Below are 10,462 nucleotides of genomic sequence, written 5' to 3' on the forward strand. Positions count from 1 at the left end.
TGCAGCATCATCCCACCTCTGGAAAGGAAGAGCCTGGAATCCCTCGGTCTGGTCGGCAGGAGACATTTCCTTGCACAAAGCTGCTCAACCTGCAGCACTTCCAGCCGGGTCTCCCCTGTACAAAACACCAAGTAATTTGAGATAAAGTGTTCTCCAGGCAGTTGGTCACTGCTCCGCTCCTGATTCCTCCTCCTCCCAGGACAAGGCATTTTCACACACCAACTGCACCGTAGGCTTGACTCCATTTCACTTGAGCCCAGCTTTGTCCTACATAGGCTGTTTTGCTGGGTCACACCTGCCATTGATTCCCTCAGAAAACAGCTGCTGTTTCATGTTCTGCTGTTCACCTTGCTCAGCACAACGCTGCAGAAAGGCACTCGTGGGCAAGCAAAGATCGGGGTGCCACAATCTGACCTCGAGCACAGCAGAAGCTGGAAGGTGACAGCACTACCAACCAGCTGGGCAATACAAAGCTCTCTCTACCCCATTTACTTCTCATGGCGAACCTCCCTCATTAAATTCATGCAAGAATTCAATCAATTTAAGCAATAAATGAGATCCACCCACACAGTGCTTCCCACAGTGTAGAATATAGCAGCACCAGGGACACTCTCATGGGTCAGCATGAAGTCTCCTCAGTGCTTGGGAGGCACTTGGTCCAAACCCAGACCCCATCACCTAATCCAGGAAAAAGCCATTTTTCTGTGGTCTGCAGCTGCACAGCAGCATTTGGTGACACATGGCCAGATGCACCCGGATAGCCACAGCCACCCCTGTGCCTACCAAGGCCAGACCACTTCCAGGAGGCACTTAGCACTTCAAAATAAAAGCTAAAAATAAACAAAACCATTTCCCAACACTCATCCCAAGGAGAAGCAGGCTTTGCAAGGGCAGCAGGAACCCAAGCTGCTGGCATGGGCAAGGCTGACCCCTGCCAACCTAAGGAGCCCATGACATGCTGTAATCCTGGAAGATGACAGTCCTTGCAGCATGGGATTAGGACAGCAGATGCTCCTGGGGGTCACCCCCTTTCCTGCAGGTCACAGAATCATTCCCAGAGTGGCCATGAGCTGGCAGGCAGGGAATCCTGCCTGGAGCAATCCCATTGCTTATTTGGTACATACACAGCCTGCACCCCCCCCTTCCCAGTATCCGCTTAGTGGCCTGGTTCCTTCTCAAAGCTTTTTATATTTCACATTCCTAAGATTTAATTATGTTATCAGAACAACAGGCATCGGGATTTGGAGTGCCAGAATTCACATTAGCAATTGCTATCAACAAAGAAAATGGGCACAGCATGCCCATGCCAGAGGAGATGTGGGCTGCTCTCCTCAATCTACTCACGGTTATTTATAGCCTGTTTGCAAGCCTTCCACCTCCCAGGTTTAGCTTCAAGCTTGCTTCTTTCTAAGCACCCTCTCCCTCAAAGAAAAGCCTTTTGCATCCTTCTTCCCCAGCACCACACTCAGATTTGGGCAAATTTATTTAATTTTGGGAGGGGCAGGGGTGAGATAAAACACCTTTCAATGTTCTTCAACACATCCACAACAGCAGAAAAGAGTGGAAACAGAGTGCCACAAATAAGCAGGTGCAGGGACACCCATCTCTCTCAGTGGTAGAAATTTAAAAAAATACCCTAAAAAAGAAATATATATATTTATAGTTTCTAACACTTCACCACATTGCAGCAGATCACCACGTATCTTCAGCAGCTTTCAGCCCTCCCCACAGATGGGGATGGAGGCACAGGATCTCTAAGGAAGGACACATGCTTGAAGGCAAGAAATACCCACCTATTTTGAGATGATTGCAGAGAAGCAGCTACGTGGTAGCAGGAGGGGAGTGAGAGCTGTGCCTCCACACCAGCACTGACTGTAACCTGCCCATCTTTTAACCAGCACCATCTCGAAGCAGTCAAATTCTGCCAGGATCCTTTGCTTCCAAATAATTAAGAAACACAAGACACAATGCTCATGGTCCAGGTGCAAACCTCCCCACCAGCTTATTGCCCTCCCCTGAGGAGCAGCGAGCATGAACAACTTGTGCCTTCTCACTCCCAATCCCAGTTCCTGCTAAAATCAGCCCAAGGATTACGGCAGGAAGCAGCAGGAGTGGGTCAGAGCTCAGCTCCCCAAGGCTGGGAGAGATTGAGCACTTCAGAGAATCCCTCATGCCAGCCAGTGCTGTGCTGGATCAGCCCGAGGGTGCCAGGCTGTCCTCGAGGGCACACCCTGCCAGCCCTGCACTCACAGCTTTGTCACCTGGCCACCAGCAGCATCGCTGGGGCAGGGCTGGCCCACGGCTCCCTGGAGCATCCAGGGAGTGCTGAGCCCCTCCAAACAGCCCAACAACCCTGGTTAAAATGCAGAAGTGCTGGGTTAGGCTCAGCCCAGGCACTAAGGAAATGCTCAGTCAGGCTCTGACTGAGACACAGCAGCTCCTTACACGCCTAAAATTCCAGATGGCCCTGAAAAAGAAAAAAATTAGAGTACACAAGAATATTTCTTTTAAGTGGCAAATTATAAAATAGTTGTAATTAAAATAATCATTAGCAGTAAGCAATAAAAAAAATCCCAAACACCACGCCCCTTCTGCTAAAGGGGGTAGGAGGCTCAAGCTTACAATTCTAGCACGTTTTATTTCATGTAAATTTATAAAGACAACAATCCTAGTCACGATTGTCACATTGTACAGCACATACCAATACAGTTGCAAACAGAACTCCACACAAAACTAAGCGCTAACAGTAGGCTGAATCACTCTTCCTGCGATTGTCGTATCTAGACTAACAGTATTACACTAACACTGAAGGAAAAATAGTTCACTATAAAACAGTGATAGAACATTTTTATAAAATATATTCCATTCCAATAGCTTTTCTACATACTGTATACTATAAAACTCTCCCACAAAAATTAGTGTCTTTAAATATACATATTTAATCTGAACTGCACCAAGATTAAAAACAATTAAAAATATCAATTTTTTTTTTTACATTAACTTCACAGTATTTGTTTGTAGTAGAAGACAAATCCAGTGTTTAAAATGAAGAGCAGGACTGTTCCCTATGGAGACAGCAACCACCCCACAGAGAAATAGTTTATGAAGAGACAAGCATTAAGTGTGCCATGTTTTAGTACTTCTCTGCAGAGCCATGGACCATTTTGAAAACATGCTCCGAGCTATTGCAACTTAAAAATAAGAGACACACAGAGAAATAGCCAAAAAAAAGTCACCTTAAGAACAAAAATAAGTGCAAACATTTCTTTACTTTAGAAATTCAAGCTATGAGGAGTGGGAACACAAATACCGGACTGTGAGAACAGCGTGTTCATGATGTAGTCAAGAATGAGAAAGTCTTTTTTTCTTCCTTACTTAAAAAAAAACCCCAAAAACAACTTTTGCCCCATATTCACTGCAGCACAGAGCATGCTCATAGCATCAGTTTAATGTATTATTTCTATACTAAGATCAGACAAAAACTTGTTTCAACTTTTCCCTGCTCCATCCACTAATGATGTTCTTATGGCACATCCTATTATACGATCTTCTAAAAAAAAAAATAAAAACAAACAGTAATTGAAGACTGAAATGCAAACAAAAGTGTCACAAAAATGCAAAATTAAGATTACCAGCTTCAGTAATGCTGACTCTACATTAAACTCTTTACATGTTGCTCAACATGCAAAACCCATTGTTATAAAATTTAAAGTGTAAATTAACTAGTTTTGAAATAGATTAACAGTAATAATTCCACTTCAAAAACAAAACCAAAAAAAAAATCTAATAAATACTATATCAAGTATCTTCAGGAGAAAAAAATAACTTAATTTTAGTAGAAAGAAAAATAACTTAATTTTACTAGATTTTGTTCAGTGCTATTTCCAATCACAGCAAAAATAAAAAAAGAAAAAAAAAAAGAAAAAACTGATTAAGTAGAATAAGACCACAGTACCAAAGCCACTTATGTTCAAGATACAGTACTCTCCCACAACTTTCATATGTAACAGGTTCAGCAAAAATATTTTACAGTTGAGAAATTAAACTGAAAACAAACCCCAAAACTATAAATAAAAGCAAAATTTCACATTACATGTACATTCATAGTTTAAGAGATGAATAATAAGAGGCTGTAACAAGTATATCCTGATTTTCTTTAAAGAGGAAGTACTCATTTTTTAAAAAAAAGTCAATCCCATATTATTTATGTAGGTAGTGCTCAGTTTTTGGACCAGAAGGGGAAAGGCATTGGGAAGCTTTTTCTTCATAAAATGCAATACAGTATTTTAAGCACAACTTTTAAAGATAATCTAACCCAGTGCTTCAAATTCATTTTAAAACACGCTTAAGTTTCACCAAACAACTCCAGGAGTGTCAAGAAAGCTGGTGAAGCAATGCTAATGCAGCAGAAGGACATTCAAACCCCTCAGATATTATTAATATTATATTTCAGTCCCATGTACATGTACCTTGAATGGGTAATTTGACTGGAAGGGAACAAAGTGATATCCACTGACATGCACAGACCAAATGATGATCTATTAGGCAAGAAACTGAATCATCTGGAGTAAAACTGGCTATAGTTACAGGCAGCCTCAGTTACAAACTAAAAAAAAAAAAAAAAATTGCCCCCAAAAACTTCCCCTGAAAAGGTGGGACTTGGGGAGAAAGTTAGGCCATTCTTTCCCTCCAGCAGTTCATCTTCACGCTGCCCCTTGGAAACACCAGCAATTACACAAAATTTGGCTCAGAGGGAATCACCAGCTTCATAAAAATAAAAGAAAATATAATTTCATGCTGCTGATTTTAGCATAGCAGCAAATTCTTTGGGCAAGACAGCAGGGCACCTCCTAATGCACAAGGTATGTTTTACCTTGAACTACAAAACCCCAGAAAGCTGGTATCAGGAGGGGTATTTGGCCACTGTACAGCTGCTGTCCCTCCAAGGGGGATGGATCAGCCTCTGGATGTTGATATGGGAATGCAAATATTCACATAGTATACAATTTTTTTTGTATGTCCTAGCGTGCATCCTTCAACATTTCAGGAGTGAATATGCTGCAGACAGAAAGTGTTTTTCCATCCACATTTTATGCTCAAAAGCAGCTTTTCAGCAGGTCAGCCCAGTGAGGAGGATGGGTGGGAAGGGAAAATTTAAGTCAAGTCCCAAGGCAAAAACTTCTCATTTAGATTTTAGGACCAATTGCAGAACAGTATTAATGGAATAAAGAGAATAAAAAATGACCAGTACCAAAGAGTCAGCCAGGAATCCTCAACCCCCTTAAAATTTGGGCCAATTCAATGTGTCATCTAGTTCTATAAAATAAAAGTACATCTGCCCACTCTGCAATGTGCAGACAGGTTTCTCTACACCAAAATGTATTTAAATCATAGTTCATTGCTTTAGATGTTTCTCTGCAACACACAGAGGGTATTTGGGGAGCTTAATGGAAGCCAAATTTTTCTCCAGAATTTGCTGATAATCTTTTTAAAAAAGAAAAAAAAAAGAAACCAAGAAAACCCTGACCACAAAGCAAGTACTTCCAGTGTGAAAACTGATGCTAAATCATTGCAGAATTACTTAAGGTCATTTCACATTAATAATGTAACATGGGTGCACAAGAGAAGACCTAAAGGACTGTGCTAGGAAGGGAGGGTGGCAGGGGAAGTGGGGAGATGGAGAGGTGGAAGGATTGCATTAAAAGGCCTCTGGAGTGTATACCTCTGCATCTTTTAAATATCATATACCTGAAGTGAATATCACCAAAACAAAATAAAGGAAAGGGAGAAAAAAAAAATTAAAATTCAGATGCTGCCTTTTTTTTTTCCTGTTTTGTTTTGAAAGGGTTGGGTGTGGGGGGGGGAAGATATTTTAAAAAAAAAAAAAAACCAAAGCAAAACAAAAGTCACACATCTCAGACAACCAAGGACTTTACAAGGCCACAATGAAATTTGCGGATGTGTCTGTACAAATCCCCAGACTGCGTGAAGCGTCTCTCGCACCACTTGCACCCGTGGGGTTTCTCCCTGGTGTGCACAACCGCGTGGCGGCTGAGGTTGTGGGAATACTGGAAGCTCTTCCCGCACTGGCCGCAGGTGTAGGGCTTCTCCCCCGAGTGAGTCCTCTCGTGCCTCTTTAGGGTGTACATGCAGGAGAAAGTCTTCCCGCACAGGGTGCAAGTGGGGACCGAGCCGTCGGGGGACAGGCGGGTCCGCGAGCCGTCCTTGTCGCGGAAGTGAGAGCTCAGGTGCAGCTGAAGGATGTGCGGGCTCGGGAACACCTTGCTACAGAGGGGACAAATGCAGATATGCCCAGGAGGCACGAGGACACCCGAGGAGATGTCCGACGAATCCATGTCGTCCTCGCTCTCGTCTCGCTCTTGATCTATATCCTCCTCTCGGGCATGAGAGCTGCCATTCCCCGCGAACATGTGTCCTAACCCTGTCACTAGGCTTTTGGCTGAATTCCCAAAATGCTGACTCTCTGGACTCCTGGCTTCGCTGTCCTCCTGATCTGACAGCAAGTCTTGTTCATCTTTAACAAGTGGCTCGGTACCCTGCTGCTGGCTGTCGGAAGCCAGCTGTCCAAAGACATAGGAGGGGTGTAAGGAATCTCTCCCCGGCACGGGCTTGAAAGACAAATCCAGCGCGCAGTCCACATCACTCGAAGCCAGGGGATGGTTAACAGACCTTTGGGACAAAGGTCCTGTGGAACTATTGACATTAGCCTTTGTTTTTCCAGCTGCTGTGGCGCACGGTTCTGCCTCTGTCGGCACAGAGCTGACACTTATATGATCAGAGGACCAGGCGGGGTGACTGCTGACCTTTTCTTTGCCTGCTGCTCTCTCGTATTCTGCAACGCTGAATTTTTGTTTGTTTCCTGGGTCAAACTCGTGGACCAGGGGCACTCCGGCGTCTAGAAAATGCTCTGCTTTCTCCAAACTAGCCGCCTCATCATTAATCTTCTCTTCCGAACATAATTCTTTATCTTTCAACTTGCCCTTGCAGACTTTCACAATGTCATACATGTGAAGGTAGCTCGCCGCAGCCAGCACATCTTCCACCGGGAGACTGTTGAATTCCAGCTTTCCCTCGTACATGAATTCGAGCAGCAGGCTGAAGGCAGGGGCTGTGACAATGTCACTGTTCAGATGCACAATATCCCTTTTGTCTAACTGGTCCCTGTAGAAAAGATGGAAGTACATACTGCAAGAGGCAAGAACGGCTCTGTGAGCTCTGAATTGAGCTTCTCCAACTAAAACAGTACAGTCACACAGGAAGCCCTGGTGACGCTGCTGACTCAGACACTGCAGCAACTGGCGGCTATGGTCTGGAAACTCCATTCTTCCTTCATAACCTGTTCAAAACAGGAAAAACTTGAATGCTACTGTAAACTAAAGCCTCCTAGCAGCTGTAACAAACAGATCGGCTTTTTGGTAACCCAAGCCAAAGAAACAGCCTTGGAGATAACATTTACTGTTAATTGTCTGTAATAGTTTTATTAAGGGGGGGGGAGGAGAAAAAAAACCCAAACCAACACAACATGCTTCTCATCCTTTCGCACCTGCTCCGAACAGGAAAAACTTGATTGTAAGTAAACAAAAGCTAGTAAAGCAGCAGCCCCTCCAACCTTTGTTTCTCCCACTAAGCACTTTAATAAAATTAAGCAGAGGAAAGCACACACACACACACCCCCCCGAAAAGAAAAAGAGCATCAACTCCCAGACTGTCTTCCCAGCAACGCAAACTTGGGGCATCTTTTAATAAAGCATATTCCCCGCGTCACGCACGCACACACACACACACGCACATTTAAACTTTATCCTCAGTCGTTATGCACCGAATCACAACAAAACAGCGGCGGCTGGCGCTGGGGGAGCGGCGGCTCTGCGGGGAGGGCAGAGGGGCAGAGGGGGAGAGGCCCCGGCCCCGCATGCGGGAAGGGCGGGGGGGATAAAGGGGGGAGGAAAAAGAAAGTTTCCCTTGAAGTTATTAAAAGCCAAGGAGGAAAATAAGCGGCGGAAGGCCGGCGGGAGGGCAGGGCTGGGGCTGCAGGCGGCTGCGTGCGGCGGCCGGGCGCTTACCTTGCGCGGGGCGCGGCGGGGCTGGCCGCGGGCGCGGAGCCGGGCGGGCAGCAGGAGCGCGGAGCGAGTGCGACCGAGGCGCGGCGGGAGGGAGGGAGGGGGAGAGGAGAGAGAGGCAGGCGGGAGGGAGGAGGAGGAGGGAGGGAAGGAGGAGTGCTCGGTTTGCTAATTACACCGCAAGCTGGAGAGTCAGCTGCTCTGACTTCACTGCGATGGAAATGCTACCTCCAGCTGTGCGCCTTTTAATGCCATATGTTACTCCAAATCTCGCTACCAGCCAACCACAGCTTGCTGCCTTTTAAAGTTCCAGCAGCCCCATTTATAGCCCGCGATTAAATCCCACAAACTTGCCCCGAGCCCTTCCCCCCCGGCAATCTCGCACCACCGGCCCCCAGCCCGGACCCCACCTCCCGCCGCAAAGTTGCTCCCCGCAGCCCGCCGCGGTGACCTTCGCCGGCGCCCGGCTCCGCGCAGCGCTGGGGGGGCGCCGGGGGGAAGCACCGCGGAGCCGCTCTCGGGATCTCCCCCCTCGCCGGCCGCGCTCCCCAACTTTGCGGGGAGGACTTTCCCCCGCCGGGGTGTGGCGTGGCGGAGGGTTCTCCCCGCGCTCCCCGCTCCGCGGCTCTCCCCGCGCTACTCACCGGCGGGCGGCGGCGGCGCTCGGCGTCCGCATGTGCGCGGCAGCGGCGGCGCGGGCGCTCCGCGGGCGCGGCGCGGGGCTGTGGCGGAGCAGGTTGTCGGCCGGCCGCTCTCGCGATACTTTCGCTGCTGCGAGCCGCGGGTGCGGGCGAGGGTGCGGGAGCGAGCGGCCGTGTCCCCGTCTGGAGCACACAATGGCCCCGCCGCCCCGGCCAGCCCCGCCGCCGCCGGCCGGTGCGCGCTGCCGGCTGCGCCCTCCCCCTCGCCGCCTCCTCCTCCTCCTCCTGCTGCTGCTGCTGCTGCTGCTGCTGCTGCTGCCGCCCTCCCCTCCCGGCCGCTGCATTGGCAGCGCCGCCGTCCCGCTCCCAACTCCGCTGCGCCGCCGCGGACAGGGCGCGCCCGCCCGGCCGCTGCAGCCCGACGTGCCGCGGAGCCGGGGCAGCGCGGCCGCGGGGATGGGGCGAGGGGATGGAGCGAGGGGATGGGGAGAGGGGATGGGGAGAGGGGATGGGGCGAGGGGCGCGGCGATCCCCCCACGCCCCCCACACACACCCACCCACCCCGGGTTTATTTGTAGTTGCGCGCCAGCTGATAAATACCAAATGCCGGCGGATTTTTCAAGATGACCTTTCCGATAGTTGATTTGAATTTTAAATTTTAATTAGCTGTAATCGCATCAGAAGTGAGCGCCCTGCCAGGAGCGGGGCGCGGGGTTCCCGCCGGGGTTCCCAGCCGGGAGGGACCCGGCAGACGCGGCCGGAACCCGCTGGGGAGCTGCGGCTGCCGGAGCGGCTCTGGCTCCCCTGGAAGCAGCCCGGGATGTCGTGCCGTGGGTTGTCCCGGAGCCGCCGGGCTGCAGCAGCGCCGGGAGGAGCGGCAGAGACAGGGGGCTGTGGGTTGGGGCTCCGGGTGGAGGTGGATGTTGAGGTTTTTGAGGGATGGAGGGGTAGCGGAGCACCGCGGGTACTTCAGAGCTCCCCTGCGAACGCCCTGCGTGGTGCTTGTTGGAGTCTCCAGACTGTGCTTCAGCCTCCAACAAGTACAGCAGGGAAACTCCTTTCCTTCCTCCAGGTTGCCTTGCCTAGATTGTAATATAAGCAAAGTAGCAACTTTTTTTTATTAATCCATTTCCCCCCACAATTTTCTGCAATGGTAGCATTAGTACCTCAAAACATCAGGTTTAATTTAGATTTAAATTAATTTTATTTGGATCTATGATATGTTATGTTTAGGTTCTTTGTCATGGAGCCAGCGTCTGCATCACCAACAGCACTTTTCTCCCATGAACCTCAACTGTTTAACCTTATTGGCAGTGAACACCAGGATATTTGGGTGGTTTTGAGCATCAATGATTGCATTGTCACAAAGCTCTTCTCAGAATAACAGTATTTGGTGATACTGTCAGCTGTAAGGTTCAAACTAGAAAACTCCAGCCCAGAATGTGGAGGTGCCCAGCTCCAGTGAAAGAGTTAAAAGTCCTGGGGTTAAATCTGTCATTGGTCAGTAAAGCTGAGAGCTTTATCTATTTGTCCACCATGGCAGACACAACTGGGGAGCTCTGTCCTTTCAAAGACTGTGTCATCCTGCACTCACAGCCTGCACAGGCTCTACTAAAAGTGGAGCAATTTCTTCCCCAAAGTGCAAGAGCAATCTCCATGAAGTTACTCTATGGATTTGCTAACTTGTGGAGTTTTGCTGTCTTTGTACGTTGGAAATGTTAGGCAGAATTTTGTACTCAT

General features: G+C 48.5%; 1 protein-coding gene across 2 annotated transcripts; it reads right to left on the reverse strand.

The window, feature by feature from the left end:
• Positions 1-2,618: 2,618 nt before the first annotated feature.
• ZBTB42 (zinc finger and BTB domain containing 42) lies at positions 2,619-8,986 on the reverse strand. Of its 2 annotated transcripts, none has more exons than XM_085061211.1 (2): positions 8,726-8,986; positions 2,619-7,357 (listed from the first exon to the last, which is right to left on the reverse strand). In XM_085061211.1, the coding sequence occupies exon 2, from the start codon at positions 7,341-7,343 to the stop codon at positions 5,916-5,918; it is 1,428 nt and encodes a 475-aa protein (XP_084917337.1). In that variant the 5' UTR covers positions 7,344-7,357; positions 8,726-8,986; the 3' UTR covers positions 2,619-5,915. The 2 variants fall into 2 exon arrangements, with proteins under 2 accessions (XP_084917337.1, XP_084917335.1); XM_085061209.1 differs by lacking the exon at positions 8,726-8,986 and adding an exon at positions 8,085-8,366.
• Between the last annotated feature and the right edge of the window lie 1,476 nt (positions 8,987-10,462).

This window comes from Lichenostomus cassidix, chromosome 5, assembly GCF_008360975.1.
Source record: "Lichenostomus cassidix isolate B80296 chromosome 5, HeHo_3.0, whole genome shotgun sequence".
Taxonomy (NCBI): domain Eukaryota; kingdom Metazoa; phylum Chordata; class Aves; order Passeriformes; family Meliphagidae; genus Lichenostomus; species Lichenostomus cassidix.

Coding starts and splice junctions, on each gene's coding strand:
- ZBTB42 (XM_085061211.1), bottom strand. CDS start 7,343: ATGGAGTTTCCAGACCATAGCCGCCAGTTGCTGCAGTGTCTGAGTCAG.